Here is an 18,056-nt window from a genome sequence, read left to right on the forward strand (position 1 = left end):
AGTTCCAGCAGTGAGCTCGATGCATCTAAGTATTACACGCCTAATATATAGAAGAGATGATCTAGTAGAAAAGCTGGTTGTGTGATCCCTATATTTTGTCGGGAGTTTCAATATGGGGGATTTCAGTTTGTATTTAAGCTAATAGGCCTAGTCAGAAGACAGATATATGTGAATAGTAAATTAAGAGCTCCCTAGGTAACCCTCTAACTTCTAAGAGTCTTTGCTGTCTATTTTATTAATATTCTAACACATGTAACAGCTGCTAACGAAGATACCTGTTCTGTTGAAAGCATTTTTGCTTAGTACAGTTCAATCAAATTATAGTGTGGTGTAATGTTGAATCAGAACTTTTACCCCAAGTGTAGCTGATTTGGAAATTTTCTGGCTTAGCATTTTTCCAAAGGTAAATGCCAAGTCATGAAATTTGAAATGGTCCACAGGAGTCAGGCAGCCTGAGGAGCCAGTTGGCCCAGGATCCATGTGAAACCAAAATCCCAATCTTCCTGGCTTCTTAGCAGTCCGACAAGCAGGCTGCTGAAGAACGTGAGAACCCCAGCTCCTGAGCTTTGAGGCTCCCTGCTCAGCCAAGGTTTCTAGGCTCCCAAATCCCCTTCAACCTGCCTGGCGGAATTGTTTCAAAGCAATTTTTCAATAAAGCCCTTTTTGGATTTCTTTTGCTGAGCATCTTTCATCGTTTTGTTTTCGTTCCGAATCAGAATGAAAACAAATTTGGAAATCTTCCATGAAACAGAATTACTGTTCTTCATCTAGCTCCAATCCTAATCCCACTCAACTTTTGTTGTTAGCTGACAATTTCTAACAGCCCCTTATAAGGGAATGTCCTGCGTCTTTGTGTGGTGATGCACATTGGCAGATTTATCAATCAACATAGATTGGGTCCAGAAGGAGCTGGAGCTACCCTCCACCAGAAATAGTGTCCCTATAATGTGAAGCCTTAGTGATTGGAGATAAAGGGGAGATTGCTTCTGATCCATTAATGCTACTGGGGATAAATGCACACTTCAAAGGGAACGTTAGACTCCTTATTGCAGACTCTTAAATCCAGTGGTGAAAGCAACTGTTTTTGTATTCTTATCCTAGCAGATTGTAGTTATGCAGTTTTTCCTCTATCCAGAGTGAACACTAACTTGTGTCTGTAGTGATTTTATGAGTTTCTTTAGTAGTGTAGATTTACATAAAATTGCTGTACTACACCTTCCTTTCCTACATATTGTTAAATTGCCGTGACTCTGCAAAGTTAGTTTTCAGAAACTTGTGTGATCTCGGTTGTTTTCAGTAAGCATTCAGTAAGCAGTAGCATTCCAAGGTGTAAAATGCATGTTTCAATAATTGATGTAATTTGATTTGTCCATGGACTAACCCAGGGGTAGGCAACCTATGGCACTCGTGCCGAAGGTGGCACGTGAGCTGATTTTCAGTGGCACTCACACTGCCCGGGTCCTGGCCACCGGTCCGGGGGGCTCTGCATTTTAATTTAATTTTAAATTAAGCTTCTTAAACATTTAAAAAACCTTATTTACTTTACATACAATAGTTTAGTTATATATTATAGACTTGTAGAAAGAGGCCTTCTAAAATGTTAAAATGTATTACTGGCACGCGAAACCTTAAATTAGAGTGAATAAATGAAGACTCGGCACACCACTTCTGAAAGGTTGCTGACCCCTGGACTAACCTGACAAATTGTTCTAAACTCTGTTGTCCAGTCATGCATAGAATAAATGCAGACCAGTGTCACGACAAGAAATTAGATATAAAATGTTCTGCATGTCAATCAAACTTTTCTGTTGTTTCCGGTTTTGGAAACATGTTTTTCTATCGATAGAAGTAAATCTTAGTACTTGCTAATCCATTGTTAAGTATATCTGGTTCTATTTTAAGAAATGTTTGGGGCTTTTTTAATTTTAGGTTCAACAGTCTCCAATTCTTGCTACTAGAGGAAAGTTTTCTCAAACAGGTAAGCAAGTAAATTATCCATCTACCTTAACAGATCAACAGGAAAGAGAAGGGGGACACCTATAAAAGCTTACCTTCCAAAAAGTTCTAAAGTGTCCTTCCTAAGCTTTGCCTCTGCATTCAAGAGTCTCTCCTCTATGTAGAAACTAAGTAAACGAATTGGTAGAAACATGATGTCCATCCCTAATATGAGTTTTATATAGAATAGAAAGATAGCAACTAGGTTATTCTCTCTTGATCCTGGTAGGACTTATTTCAACAGCGCTTCTCCTGGCGTTAAGTAAGAAATAATACACGACAGAAAATGTTGTTATGCTATATGCACATACACTGTGTTGGGGAGCACAGGGCAGAACTTCACAGAAGTAGTGGCTGCTATAGTAAAACTGACTCCCAACTGCTAGCGATCAGTTTCCATTTTTGCTTCTATCTCTTTCCATAAATCAGATACCAAAATTGCAAATATTAAGGTAAGGAGGTTAAAATACAAATAGAAAAATAAGTCCTTACCATATCTTTTCTCAACTAACTTCACTTTCTATGGAAATGGGATCAAAAGGTGGGTACAGATAGACCAAGGGAGGTATACAAAGCAACAGGGGGACGGTATTGGTCAGCATGATAGGCTGTTGTCTCAGCAAGCCTGACGACTATCTAGTTTTTTGTAGGCTTCACAGCCAAGGAGAGTTTTTATGAAGTGATTTTTGTTTTATTACTTCCCATGGCCCAAGTAGTATTTTCAAATGTATATAACTATTAAATAAAAACAGTTGTGTTGTTTTTTTTTTCCCAAACCTAATCAAGGCATTACACTTCAGTGAGGCTAGTTCCATGCTATGTTTGAAACTTCAGTCTGGCTTAAAAATGGCTATCTGCATGGGGGTTCGTTGTGGGGAGAGACTTAGTGTTCAGAATAGGAAATAGGGTTTGAGGGCTTTTCTGTATAACCAAAGATTGAGAAACACAGTTGATTCAAATTTCCCACAACCCTCCCCAAAATAATCTTCTTTGGGCAAAACTTTAAGTGTGGAAAATGTCACAAGAATTTTTCAGACAGTTATGAGCATGTGATACTGGATTTATAACTGAAACTGTTTTGCACCAATTACTATAGTGGTTGTTACTGGATCAAGATTTTTTTGGGATTATTATACAGGTTCAGGGCAGAATTTGTTTATATACTTTTATTGAAGTTATATACTTTATAGCAAAGCTGGAGTATCCATACTATATGGACTAGATGACCTCTCGAGGTCCCTTCCAGTCCTATGATTCTACCATTCTATATTTTAAAGAAAAAGTACTATCTTGTGGGGTACTTTTTAACACAAAACTGTGTTTTGTAAGAGATTTTACAAAATGTACTGAAAAACTATGAATACATTAACATAACACAGCAAAATGAATGAACTCTGTTCACATTGTATTATTTATTTGTTCATTAGAAGGTTTATTTTGCGAGATATATTGTATACATACAATATGATGGGGGCTAATTGAGCTACAACTAATCAGGAAAGAGATCTTGGAGTCATCTTGGATAGTTTTCTGAAGACGTCCACGCAGTGTGCAACGGTAGTCAAAAAAGCAAACAGGATGTTAGGAATCATTAAAAAAGGGATAGAGAATAAGACAGAATATCTTATTGCCCTTATATAAATCCATGGTATGCCCACATCTTGAATACTGCGTACAGATGTGGTCTCTTCATCTCAAAAAAGATATACTGGCATTCGAAAAGGTTCAGAGAAGGCCAACTAAAATGATTAGGGGTTTGGAATGGGTCCCATATGAGGAGAGATTAAAGAGGCTAGGACTTTTCAGCTTGGAAAAGAGGAGACTAAGGGGGGATATGATAGAGGTATATAAAATCATGAGTGGTGTGGAGAACGTGAATAAGGAAACGTTATTTACTTGTTCCCATAATATAAGAACTAGGGGCCACCAAATGAAATTAATTGGCAGCAGATTTAAAATAAAAGGAAGTTGTTCTTCACACAGCACACAGTCAACCTGTGGAACTCCTTGCCTGAGGAGGTTGTGAAGGCTAGGACTATAACAGGATTTAAAAGAGAACTAGATAAATTCATGGAGGTTAAGTCCATTAGTGGCGATTAGCCAGGATGGGTAAGGAATGGTGTCCCTAGCCTCTGTTTGTCAGAGGGTGGAGATGGATGGCCAGAGAGAGATCACTTGATCATTACCAGTTAGGTTCACTCCCTCTAGGACACCTGGCATTGGTCACTGTCGGTAGACAGGATACTGGGCTGGATGGACCTTTGGTCTGACCCAGTATGGCCATTCTTATGTTCTTAAGGACTAATCTCAGACGTTTTTGTTACATATCTATATTAAATATAATTATGCAGGTCTTAGAATGTTAATAATAAATTTCATTCACAATTCGAGCTTTTTCATTAAATCTATTGACTTAACTCCAACACACTTAAATGTGTGTTTATAGTTTTAGAATATGTTTCTGCTCATACAATCTAATAATTTGGATAGATAGATGTCCTTTCTATATATGCTATGACAGATAAGCAGATGGACTAATAGGATGATCAAGCTTTGTTGAACCAAATTGGGAGTGGGATTTTCTCATGCCTGGCAGACAGCAAAGAGAACTAGTAGTTCTGTAGAGGGGGAAAAAAGACAATAATTTGCTTTTGTCATGAGCCGCCTTCTTTCTGTTATGAGAGATTTCTATCTGCACCATTATGCAAATGGTGCCAACTGGCAAAATTCTTTGCCAGGGATGGAGTAGACGTTGTTCCAACACAGAGTTGGGCAGGCCAAAGTTAGAGGTTGTAAGCACCCACTACAGTGACAGCACATATATAGTTTCCCTTTTAGGCCTGGGAGCTGCTTCTTAGGATAGTTTGCATGTTGGAGATTGTATATGCATTTTTAAAACATGCACCACAGTCCTTCAGGAATATTAAATGAAGGATCCAGTCTACCTTTACATGAATAATCCCTTTTGATTAATGCAAGAGTTGCAGTCAGACCCTAAAACTCTGTCCTTTTCTGTTGCTGCCATCCTCATCCGTTAGATAGCAATTGAAATATTTAAATAACTTTGCTTTTTCATTAAAGTGGAATGGCATTTACTACTGATTTTAAATCAATAAATGCAGTAAATAGTATCATGTGACCTAAAAATCTTAATTTTAAAGACCTGAATATTTTTAATGAATAGACCATCTCTCTTTTCAAAAGACAAAAAAAGCCTGTCTTTTGTTTGCAGTTGGTTGGCATCCCTGCTGGAAAGAGAGCCTTTAAATGTGTTTCCGACTACTTTGGTGATGTTTATAAAAAGCCAACAAATTGAGTTTGGAAACATCATTTTTTAAAAAGATTGATTAGTAAAGGAATTTGAAGTTCAGTTTTACATTTGGGTAGAGTTCTTACAGTGTTTCTTCTTTTTAGCTAAAGACACATCTAATAAGAAAGAAACAGCAAATGTAAGTGCAAGCATTTTTACAGAAAGCCTCTAAGCAGTATACTGAAAAATGGCCCGCTTTCTCACATTTCATTAGTCCTGTTTGCTTTCATTTCATTACCTCAGGAGGGTGAGGCGGGAAAAGCCGAGATGATTGTGCGTCGAAGAGGAAGAAAGCCCAGATGTTCTGTGATTCCATCAGAGGAAACTGGTAAGACATGAAATTGTGCTGCTCTTAACAGACTGAAGAGTTTACTGTGCCTAGGTATACATTAAATTGTAACAAGATCAGCTTTATTATGTTTTCCTTTCATTGGGGAAAAAAGCATTGGGTTACAGCTAGTGTAAATATTATGTAAATTGCTGTAATCTCATGTCAGAATTGGTACATCCCAGATGCGTCTATAAACCCCCATGAATTTTGTATGAATTCTGGCTGTGAACTGCAAAAGTAAACTATTGAGAATGTGTTTGAGAGATTAAGTCAAACAAGTGTGAATTAAAAGTGTTGAAGGATGAAGGAAACGGAAAATTACTTTTTACTACAACTCCCATTTTAAATGCCTTTTCTAAACTGTGTCTATATCCTTTTGAAGGGCCTTTCATGAAATTATAACACATGTAAAATTTGTCATGGACAGAAATACTGGAACCGGAAAGAAAACGTCGGAAGTTGGCATCTGCTGCTGAAGAGGAAACGAAAGAACAGGAGGAGGAAGATGATGAAGATGATGATGATGAAGATGATGAAACACATTCTGGAGCCACAACTAGATCAGCCACGAGATTAGAGGCTCAAAAGTAATATTCAGCTAGCTAGTATTTTTAAAAGACATTGCCACCAATTTTCTATGACACGCACACAGTTAACTAACCTTTCTTTTTTTAAAAAAAAAAAGTCTGATATTGAAAAAATCTGTCAGCCCTACAAAACAGGATGGTAACACTAGTGTTAAAAATCCCAGCTCCTCAACAGGTTGACCTACAAATTGCAACTCTAAGGTTGTCTCTATTCTACACAACCTATGTCACCATTGCTGTGCCAGCATCGCCCCCAGTATAGAGACAGCCTACACTGACAGAGTTTTTTCTGTTGGTGTAGTAACTTCACCTCCCCGAACACCATTAGTTATGTTAACAGAAGCACTCTTCCATCTGCATAGTTGCATCTACACTGGCAATTCACACGCTGACCAATGTAACTATACCAATACAACTTTTACGTGTAGACCAAGCACAAAGCAATGTCTTTGCAATTGAATGCTAATATTTTGTGCCATCCTCCACTCATCCTGGAAACTGACATGCTTTTCAGTTCTCACAGGAATGAAACCGGCAGGCAGAATGGTGGGAATAGTAAAGCATGTTTACCAGTAACTGGAACAAATATGTTGTTGAGTTGCATGTATAAAGAGCTGAGATTTTAATACTTTAAAGTTTATCTTTTTAGCTACAACACTTAAAGTCGTGTGTGCGTGGTGTGGGGACTTATCCCTTATAAATATTGTACCTCGTCATCATAAAGTGAGCTCTGGTATCATCTATAGCAGTTGTAGATGTACTGAAGTTGGCGTTAGTTTAGTCCTCTCTCAGATTGTCATGGTATCTAGTGACTTTTTGCTTAATTAAGTTGGAGACTCTGAATCACAGTGCCAGGCTTTTTTCTATCATGTGCTGTCATATTACTCAATGGTAGTCAAGTTAAGAAAATGCAATGGGGAGAGAATGTTAGTTGTGGTATCTGATAGAAACTGTCTAGAAATTACATGTTCAACCACCATAAGATGTAAAGCCCTACCCCTTCTAGAGGAGGGCAGCTAGATATGTGCTGACAAACGCTTCACATGCATAATGGCTGCATCCCATCTGCTTGTTACATCTTGGATTCCTGATAAGGAATTGATTCTAGTAACGAGTGAGTTGTTGCCTTTTGGACTGGCACCCATGCAGTATGTGTGTCCCTAAGATGTTTAGTGGTCATAGAAGAATCTGTTCTTGCCAACATTAGGGTGCTGCAGTTAATAATAGATCTAAAATCCCCTTTTATCCTTGTGTAATGTAGTATATAGAAATACTGATAAACACGGCTCATCTAAAAGCTTTAATTCACCCTGAAAAAAGTCCAGGACATCACGGAGGTGACAAGAAGAATTCACCTGAGTCAGCAAGTTTCTGCAAGGCCCGTGCTCTGGATGTTGAACTTGCTGGCTACTATAGTGGTCATAATACCACACACACACACCCTCAATGTTCCACAGGCGATACTGGTATTCTTGCTGCATTGAGGAAACTAGCTGCTTCCAAGATACTGTGTGTTGTGGCAGTGCAAAGAAAATTTTCAGTATGGAAAGGCCTGCCAAACTACTCCAATCCAAATTGTAGTAACCCTGTTCTTGGGATGAGGAGCCCAAATAAAGGGAAGGGTACTTGGTCTCTCCAGAAGTCCAACTTTATATAAAAGTCCTGCAGATGAGGTCATGTCCAAAATTGGAGTATTCCAAAAGGTGTAGTTCTTAGTCAAGCAGACAGTTAGGCTACCGTCTATTATTACATCAGCAAACTTGGATGGACAGTGTCTCTTCTCAAGAATCAAGAAGACCCGAAGATTCCCAAAAGACACTTATTTGTATCAGGCATGTAAGAACTAATTCCAGGTCCTTCTTCATAGTCCTCCTGATAGGGATTTCTCCCGAGTTTGAGGCCAAGAGAATCTGGGTGATCTAGTAAGCAAGCAAGAGGCCTCTGACTCAGTTCCATGCCGTTTTTCTTTTGTACCTCGAGGCCATGAGAAGAAAAGGAGACAGCACCACAATTGTCAACTGCCATTTCTCTTCTAAGAATTATAGGAAAAAATGAGGACACAGCACCAATCTGCAGTGCTAAAGCAAGAAGTTTTCATTCTAGTGACCCCTTGAGATTAGAGAGAAATCTTATTTCCTGATGCCAAAAGTTAAATGGTATCAAGAGCACTGCCCGAGAGACCAACCTCAATATCTGTCCATGCTGATGGATGATCTGGTGCATTCTAAGGGCCATTCTAAGGGCTATTCTCAGTGCAGCCAAACAAAAGTTCATTTCTAGTCTTGATGTTGAGCATAGGATTCCCATGGAACCACAGAATCAGGTCTCAGGGCTTGATTAACTCAGAAGATCCTATCTTGGTTCCATTTTCAGTGACAACGTACTTAGACACCACCATCTTCATTGGGATTCTAGTAATCACTATCTTGGCTTCATTTCTGAGGACCTCATTTTTACCTTTATGGGACTCAACTGGTGCTCAGACCACGCCTTTAACAGCAATACTCTCTGGCCCTCAAGATCTTATATGCAGAACAGTCATACAATTGTTGTTTGTCTGTGAATCCCCCAAGAGGAGTTATCTATACTGCTAACATCAACACACCCAAGACCAGATACTTGCTCATAACTAAGATTCTTCTTCAAGTGCTTCCACATTAGATGTGTGCACACTGTGTCCACCATTGCCAGAGATTTTCCCTTAGTGGTATCCGTTGGGCCAGCTCTAGTGCCCTCTGGAGCCGTGTGCTCATGCACTGGTATAAGGGGCGCCACAGGCCACTCAGCCTCTCAATTTTCCTTCTTACCGCCCGTGATGTTGCTGGAACGATCCCTCTTGCTTCAGCAAGGCTTCTTCCCAGTGGATTTTGGACTCTGATTCTTAGCCCTTGTTTTAAACATAGCTTTAGTGTATATAGAGATTGTAGTTTAGAGATAGTGTAAATAGTGTAGCTAGGGACTAGTTATCATTGAGGGTCTCTGTACATACTAGGGGCCAGGTATGTGGAGTCCCTGGGCTTCAAACCTTGTGCCTCCTGCAGCAAACCTATGCCCATGAGTGACCCACACTCAAGTTCTTTGAAGTGCTTGCAAGAAACTCATGAGGGACAAGTGCCAGATTTGTCAGGACTTTAGACTCCTCACTAAAAAGGACAGAGAAATAAGCCTCAAGGTTATCCTAATGGAAGCTACTCTCAGACCAACCTCAGAGCAAAGCTGCTCCAATTCTGCACAGAGTACTTTGGCGTCGGTGCAAAGCGCTCCTCTGGCACCATGCTCTTCCCCGCAACGTTCACCATCTCCCAGTGCAAAGGAAGAAGCACAAAAAGCAGCGCACTGACGGTGGGTGCTCACCAGTGCAAAAAAAGACAAGCATGGGGAAGGCAGCACAGTGCGACCCACACCGTGGTCACCAAAGGAGGACTCTTAAGCTGCATGTAGGGTTCCCCCTTCTGAGTCAGACGAAGTCACCCCCCCCATACCCTGTGCATAATTTAAAATTAAAGATAAGCACAACAAGAATAAAGGACAAACCTCAATTCTGGATTTCTTAAAATGTATTCTTCTTTACTCCCAAATTTGCAGATGTCATTTTGCATTGACAGTATTGATCCACTTGTGGCAAATGCCATATTGTTTTTTAATTTCCTATACTTATTACAGATGCATGCTGAATATGATTGGATTATTTTGCTGTATTCATTCATCATTTTTATAAAAAGTTTTCTGTTAACATTTCAGAAAGCAGCCAAGCAAACCAACCACCCGTGCTGCTTCTAAAGGCAACAGCCCAAGTCCAGTTTCTCCTAAAAAACAGCAAAATTCAGCAGCAAAAAAGAGGTCGCCTAGTGAGGCAAAAGTTAGCAAGTCTCCTCCATTGGCACAGTAAGTATGAAAATGGAAGCATCTTTTACTGTTTGTTTTTTGGATGTCATTAAATTGATCCTTTTTTCGGTATCTATAATTTACTACAACGCTGAACTGCAAAGCAAAAAGAAAGGTGGGTTTTGCCTTTCTCTGATATCCCAAAACTGTTTCAAAGGACTTTCCCCATTTTTTTTTCTGTGTATTCTTTTACATTTGAAATATCAGATCTTTACTTCCCATTCTGTGCTGGAGGATCTTGGAAAGTACTTAGGAGAGCCTGATTAACAATGTCACACCAGACTTTAATCTGAGCTGCAATTCTTTGTGGAATAGAGAAGATGCTGGGGCCAGGAGAACTGCAATTCAGGTTTCAGCAGCATGTGACATACTCAGATTCTCCGAAGAGATTCCCTCTTTCTGTCAGATGAACTTGGGAAGGGAGCCTTTGAGATTCTTAATATTTCAAGTTTTAAAAAATGGCACTGGGAGGAGAGGGAAGGAAAGCATTTTTTTCCATTTTTAAGTTTGAGGCTATCTCTATGTATGATATGGGAGCAATAAAGGGCACAAATAATTGTTTACCTCTACAGAAACCCTCTACAGTACTGTTTACCTCTACAATATTCCTCCATCCAGTGTGTGGCATTGGGAGCACGCACACTGCTTAAATAACTTGCAGCAATAGTGACAAGCACATATTGTATACTGACAGTTAGAGGCTGCATTTCAGTTTACATTAAGCACTTTGTGATGGCCAGTAGTTTGGGCCGTGGTCATGTGTGGTTAAGGCTAAGGCATGATTGGCCTACACGTGCATGCACAAAGGGGAATGTGTAAGGTGCCTTTCCATTAAGCCCTTTCCTGCACAAGAGACACGAGTCAGTTGCTGTTCTTTTACTGTCTTGAGTGAAGAAATTTGAACCCTGCTTATGTGTTTCTGGGGCACAAGCCACCCCCCAAACAATGGGGAAGAGAAAGGGACATGGTCCCACCACCTATCTTCTCTGCACCAGCCAATAGAACTGGCTGGCTCTTGAGGGTGAGTATATGTAGCATCCTTCTAAGGCGTGGTGGAGTGAGTATAGTCCCCCTACATGCTGTGCAACTGAGGGAGGTGTTGGGCACTGGGGAGTTGAGACAGCATCTCCTGGCATCTCCCCCTGGAATGGAGAAGTGTGCCTCTAAGCAAGTGTGCCTAAAACCCCTTTGAAAATATAAACTATTATAAAAATTGTAAGCATTATTAATAATTGTTATAACTTCTAGGTTAAAGATACAGACTAGCAAGCGTAAAAGGGAAGCCAGCCCACCAGCGGTACGCAGAAAAGGCCAGCTGAAAGAGGACGAAACGCCATTAAAGAAAACAAAGCGATAATTGTTACCATCTGATAATATTCATGGAAAAGTTGAAAGAAAAGAGAGTGGTCTCTGCTTCTGTTTTGTTGTGTTAAAGCAAAGGGATTTGCATGTGCTTGTTTCTGAGCTCTAAGTTAATAGATGCAGAACTTAAGTTACATTTTAAACAGTTTTATAAACTATTGTTTATACAGAATATTATACAGATTAAAAAATAAGTTTACTTTGTAGCTGAAAGAAAAACAAAATAATTACAGATTTTAACACTGACTCAGAAAGTTGGGATTTCCCAATGTGACATGCTAATACAGATGCTTCCACTCCACCAGGCACCAAGGGCCTACTAATGTTCTTTGTATATAAACTTGTAAAAATAGGTTGTATTTTACTGTGTATGAATCTAATCAATGATGAACACTTTATTTATTGTATGGAGAGGACTGGTCTGTAAACTTTAGTATATACCTTAGGTTTTATTAATGATATTTTAAATTCTATGCAGCCATCAGTAGGAATCTTCTTTTTAGGGCTGTCTAAAACCCAAAGTTCTCTGAAATATGCTCAGACAGTTGGTAAAGTATTCTCTCGCATGTATTAAAGTAGATAAGCATAGTAAAGGGGACTCTCTCTTCTTTTTCTGTTCACATTCATAACTATGTATAAAATAGGCAGTGTCATCTTTCCAGATTAACTTTTCATCTCTGAATTTTGTACCAACCTCAAAGTAGTAAATAGTAGTAGTTTAGCTTTACTCAGACCATTTCAGCCAAAACTACTCTGAAGTACAACGTTTTATTTCACAACTTAACTGTTCTTTCAGTGTTTGTCTTTCAATGAAGAGGGACCCATAGAAGTGATATTTAACTTCAAATAACTATGGAGCTTCAGCATTTTATGTTACATTTTATACACAGGTATTAAAAAAGTAGAACTTGGTGGTATTGCCAGAATCTTTTTTTAATGTATATTAACTCCCGTAAGAGCAAATGTTCAAGTTAAGAAAAGCTTAACTATGTAAAACTTAAGATCAAATTTGTCTCTTGCAATGATATGATGAGTTGCCAAATAATCCGAGATTATTTTAAAATGTTTTGTTCATATTCTTGTTTTATAATTAAAATTAGCATTCTGTTTTGTTTTTTGTTTTTTTACTCGTTATTGTAAGGCGCATATTTCTGTCAGATATTCTACTTGATTTCTTACTGAGATTTTATATATAAATTATAAAATGTTTCCCAAAACCTGAGTTGCGATATTTGTTATCTTTAAATTTCTTAATTGTGTCACTGTATTTGTTTGTACTGTATTTACAATCGACTTGGATGGACTTACTCACATGAGTAATGATTTGCATAATCAGTTCCTTTATAAAGACTCTGTATCACGCCATCTAGGTATCATATATTTACTACAAAAATAATTTGGACAACTCATTAAGTGAATCCATGTCCTGAAATTAAAGAATTCCTCCAGTGAACTGATTGTTATTCAGACTTACCGAATATCCGTAAACTTTTTAAGGTCTGTTTTAGACCCCAGTTCAGCAAAGCATCGAAGCACATGCTTAAGTCCTACTGAAGCCAATGAGACTTGAACACATCCTGAAAGTTAAGCACGTGCTTTGCTGACTAGAGACTGACTGTCTGCAGAATGAGGGCCACAGTGCCCTAAAGACTGATGGAGTGATGCTCTAGCACAGCAATGGAGGAAGCAAGTTGCAAAGACAAGTTTGCCCTCTGTCGGTTCTGGAAAGACAAGTTCCTAGTGGGGCTGAAGGGAATTTGCTGGGGGAGATGGTAATACAAATAAAAAGCTTCTAAATTCATACTTAGATTCCCTAATTGCCCTCAGTTTATAACATTCAGGCCTTTCTACGTTAGCAATTTTAACAATCCCTACATTCCAAAGGGTTGTCAATAAAAGATCACTTGAAGCTGCCATTTCAACAAGCCGTGGAGCAGCAACTGGTGAAACCTACTGTCTCTGCAGAGCAGGATCCCACATAGGAGGAAGCAGCATAGCTAATGTAGGTGATGCACAAAGCAGCTAGAATGAAGTTTGTTGCTGGCACTGGAGTGCTTGAAAAAGCAGTACCTGCTCAGTAGCTGCTTTTCATGCCAGCGGCTTCTCCGATAAGAACATGTTTTCTTAGTGTGTGGGTTATTTTAAATAGCCTGTGACATCCACTCCATATGAAGATGTACACTAAATCACATGTGGTGTGTGTTAAGAATTTTGCTTGAGCAGTCTGAATGCCCCAGTGCTCTCCTGATTTCCCTCAGAATTTCCCAGAAATGTAAGAAGAAGCTGGCCCAGAAGGCAAATGCCTCAAGCATCTAAGCTGGTCATGACTGTATCAATAAGTGTCCACTTTGGTGTGGGTCCAACATAAATCCCACACTTGTACTTTTCAGACCATTAATACTTCAACCAGCTTTACACTCTTGCTACCTTGATCTCCATCAGTGAGGTCTGCATTAAGAAAAGACCACTTTACTCCCAAGCCATCTCTTCTGCCCTTTGCTTCTGAAAGCAAACTGCTGGGATCTCTACTTCCTCCAGACCACTTCATTAGTCACTGTCCTGAGTCCAGGACATTCTGTATGGCTTGTTGTCTTCCTTCCAACACATGGCTTTAGCTGCATTGACTTCAATGGAGTAATACCCACTTATACCAGCAGGACTGAATTTGGCTAGTAGCTTTTAATTCTCTTCCTATCAGAGAGTATGTCTCCACTTTGGGTTTTTTCAATGCACACGTCTTTAAGTGAACATAAGAATGAACAGACTGGGTCAGACCAATGGTCCATCTAGTCCAGTATCCTAAATTTTGGCAGTGGCTGGTGCTAGATGCTTCAGTGGGAGGGAACAGAACAGGGCAATTTATTGATCCAGTCTCAGCTTCTAGCAGTCAGAGGTTTAAGGACACCCAAAGCATGGGGCTGCATCTGTGACATCTTGGATAATAGCTATTGATAGAGCTATCCTCCATGAACTTTATCTAATTCTTTTTTTAACCCCGTTATACTTTTGGCCTTCACAACATCCCCTTGCAATGAGTTCCAGGGGTTGATTGTGTGTTGAAGTACTTTTATATGTTTGTTTTAAACCTACTGCCTAGTAATTTCATTAGGTGACTCCTCACCACCACCATCTAGTTCTTGTATTACATGAAAGGGTAGAAACACTTCCTTATTCACTTTCTCCACACCATTGATGATTTTATAGACTCTCTTTTCTCTTAAATCATCTCTTTTCCAAGCTGAACAGTCCCAGTCTTTTTAATCTCTCCTCATATGGAAGCTGTTCCATACTCCTAATAATTTTTGTTGCTCTTTTCTGCACCTTTTCCATTTCTAATATATTTTTTGAGATGGGACAGCAAGGACTGTACAGTATTCAAGGTGTGGGCGTACCATGGATTTATACAGTGCATTATATTTTGTCATCTTATCTATCCCTTTGCTAATGGTTCCTAACATTTTTAGCTTTTTTGACTGCTGCTACACATTGAGCAGATGTTTTCAGAGAACTATCCATGAGGACTCCAAGATCTTTCTGGAGTGGCAACAGTTAATTTAGACCTCCATCATTTTCTATGTATAATTGGGATTGTTTTCCAATGTGCATTACTTTGCATTAATCAAGATTGATTTTATCTGACATTTTGTTGCTCAATTGCCCAGTGTTGAGCCATCCCTTTGTAACTTTTCAAAGTCTGCTTTGGCCATAACTATCGTGAGTAATTTTGTATTATCTGCAAACTTTACCACTTCATCATTTACCACTCTTTTCAGATCACTTATGAAAATGTTGAACAGTATAGGTGCCAGTACAGATCCTTGGGGAACCTCGCTATTTACCCCTCTCCATTGTGAAAACTGACTATTCCTACCCCTTTCCTGTCTTTTAACCAGTTACTGATCCATGAGAGGACCTTCCCTCTTAGCCCATGACTCCTTACTTTGCTTAAGAGCCTTTGCTGAGGGACCTTGTCAAAGGCTTTCTGAAAATCTAAGTGCACCATTATCCCTTGGCTCCCCCTTGTGCATATTTGTTGGCTTGCTTGAAGCATTCTAATTGGGGCTGTCAAGCGATTAAAAAAATTAATCGCACTGTTAAGCAATAATAGAATACCATTTATTTAAATATTTTAGATTTCTACATTTTCAAATAGATTTCAATTACAATACAATACAAAGTTTACAGTGCTCACTTTATATTTATTTTTGATTACAAATATTTGCACTGTAAAAAACAATAGTATTTTCAATTCACCTAATATAAGTACTTAAACTTTCATGATAAAGAGATTGTACTAACTTACAAATGTCTAATTATGTACAAAAAAATAACTGCACTCAAAAACAAAACAATGTAAAACTTTAGAGCCTACAAGTCCACTCAGTCCTACTTCAGCCAGTTGCTCAGACAAACAAGTTTGGTTACATTTGCAGGAGACAATGCTGCCTGCTTCTTTTTTACAAAGTCACCTGAAAGTGAGAACAGGCGTTTGCATGGCACTGTTGTAACTGGTGTCGGAAGATATTTATGTGCCAGATGCACTTAAGATTCATATGTCTTCATGCTTCAACCACCATTCCAGAGGATATGCTTCCATGCTGATGATGGGTTCTGCTCAATAACAATCCAAACCAGAGCAGACTGATGCATATTTATTTTCATCATCTGAGTCAGATAACACCAGCAGAAGGTTGATTTTCTTTTTTGGTGGTTTGGGTTCCGTAGTTTCCACATCAGAGTGTTGCTCTTTTAAGACTTCTGAAAGCATGTTCCACACCTCATCCCTCTCAAATTTAGGAAGGCACTTCAGATTCTTAAACCTTGGGTTGAGTGCTGTAGCTATCTTTAGAAATCTCACATTGGTACCTGTAGTGGGGCAACTGCCCCACTCCAGTAGGAAGGGGTTAAAAGCAGCCCCGCAGAGGGCTGTGGCTGGGAAAAGCAGTGAGAGCAGCTGACCACAGGTGTGGCCAGTTCAATCAGGGCCCAGCTGGCCCTGATAAGAGGGCTGGTGAGCCAGAAGCTGGAAGGAGTCTCACTCTAGCCCTGGAGTGGGAACGGCTAGCTGCCTGGGAGTAAGGTACCTGAAGCAGAGCAGTGCTGGGGAAGCGCAAAGGGAGCTCCAGCCTGGCAACTCCCCAGGCTGAGGCCTTGGGTAAGGCCAAAGCAGGTACTGGGGCTACAGAGATGTAGCCTGGGGATAGGCAGAGGCAGTTGGTTGTTCTCACTTTCAGCTGATGTAAATCAGAAGCAGGCAGCATTATCTCCTGTAAATGTGAACAAACGTAGCGATTGGCTGAACAAGAAGTAGGACTGAGTGCTAAAGTTTTACATTGTTTTGTTTTTGAGTGCTGTTATGTTAAAAAAAAATCTACATTTATAGATTCCACTTTCATGGTAGAGATTGCACTACAGTACTTGTATGAGGTGAATTGAAAAATACTATTTCTTATCATTTTTACAATGCAAATATTTGTAAACAAAAATAATAAAGTGAGCACTGTACACTTTGTACTCAGGGTTGTAACAAATCAATATATTTGAAAATGTAGAACAACATCCCTTTACAAAAGCCTTGTTGACTCTTACCCATCATATGTTAATCTGTGTCTGATAATTCTGTTCTGTAGATTCAACATATACATAGTTTGACTGCTGTATGAAGGGGCACAGGCTGAAGCCTGTTTCACTGGCTCTCTCTCCCTACCTGGAGTGGTACCTGGGCTGCTGGTGCCGGGGTGGGAGGAGAGGGAGAATGGGCTGGCTTAACTGGAGAGCTCCTGCAGCGAGCTGAGCGTGGGAGTTGTGGCACTCTGCTGCACCAATGCTGCCACTCTGGTGCCGCTACAGCAGCTTTCCTGCTGTCCCCTGCCCCAGTCCCCTCTTCCCTTCCCCCTGTCCTATCCATCACCCTTCCCTACTGCCTTTTCCCCCAACCCCCCTCCTTCCACCATATCCCTGCCCCTCCTCCCATGGGCATTCCCCGTTGTACAGGAAACAGGATGGTGGCCATGCAGGGCACAGCAGCAGACACTAGGACCTGGTGGGAGGTGGCATCCAGCTGCAGTGTCCACCATCAGCAGGAGAAGCAGCTCTGTCTTGCCGGGGAGAGGGACCAAATGAGATGGAAATGTGCTGGGGGGGGGTGCAATGTGGAAAAGATAGAGCCTTCCCACCCCCGACAGGCTGAGCAGAGCAGCTCAGCACTGGCAGAAATCAGGGGTATGAGTGGACATTCACCTGTGATCCCATGCGCACCCTGCCATACCTTTCCTCTCTTTGGGGGGAGGGGGCAATGCCCCTCTGCCTCCCCCACTCTCCCAACTGCACCCATGAGCTTCAAACAATTGCCTGGTACTGAAGTTAGGCATACAGGCGTGTAATTGCCAGGATCGCCTTTGGAACTTTTTTTAAAAATTGATGTCACATTAGCTATCCCCCAGTCATCTCACAGAGATTACATACCATAGATAGTAGTTCTACAATTTCATATTTGAGTTCCTTCAGAACGCTTGGGTGAATACCATCTGGTCCTGGTGACTTATTATGGTTTAATTTAGCAATTTGTTCCAAAACCACCTCTGAC

General features: G+C 40.1%; 1 protein-coding gene across 2 annotated transcripts in view; it reads left to right on the forward strand.

The window, feature by feature from the left end:
- BOD1L1 (biorientation of chromosomes in cell division 1 like 1) overlaps nucleotides 1-12,681 on the forward strand; it is a 52,370-nt gene extending 39,689 nt beyond the window's left edge. For both annotated transcript variants that reach the window (XM_024202213.2, XM_024202214.2), the window contains exons 22-27: nucleotides 1,930-1,978; nucleotides 5,410-5,444; nucleotides 5,549-5,633; nucleotides 6,064-6,223; nucleotides 9,965-10,108; nucleotides 11,357-12,681. In XM_024202213.2, the coding sequence (XP_024057981.2) occupies nucleotides 1,930-1,978; nucleotides 5,410-5,444; nucleotides 5,549-5,633; nucleotides 6,064-6,223; nucleotides 9,965-10,108; nucleotides 11,357-11,465 (582 nt within the window). In that variant the 3' untranslated portion in view covers nucleotides 11,466-12,681. The remainder of the gene's footprint in view (nucleotides 1-1,929; nucleotides 1,979-5,409; nucleotides 5,445-5,548; nucleotides 5,634-6,063; nucleotides 6,224-9,964; nucleotides 10,109-11,356) is intronic.
- Nucleotides 12,682-18,056: the final 5,375 nt, after the last annotated feature.

This window comes from Terrapene carolina, unplaced genomic scaffold (genome assembly GCF_002925995.2).
Source record: "Terrapene carolina triunguis isolate 2854851 unplaced genomic scaffold, T_m_triunguis-2.0 Scaffold66, whole genome shotgun sequence".
Classification (NCBI taxonomy): Eukaryota; Metazoa; Chordata; order Testudines; family Emydidae; genus Terrapene; species Terrapene triunguis.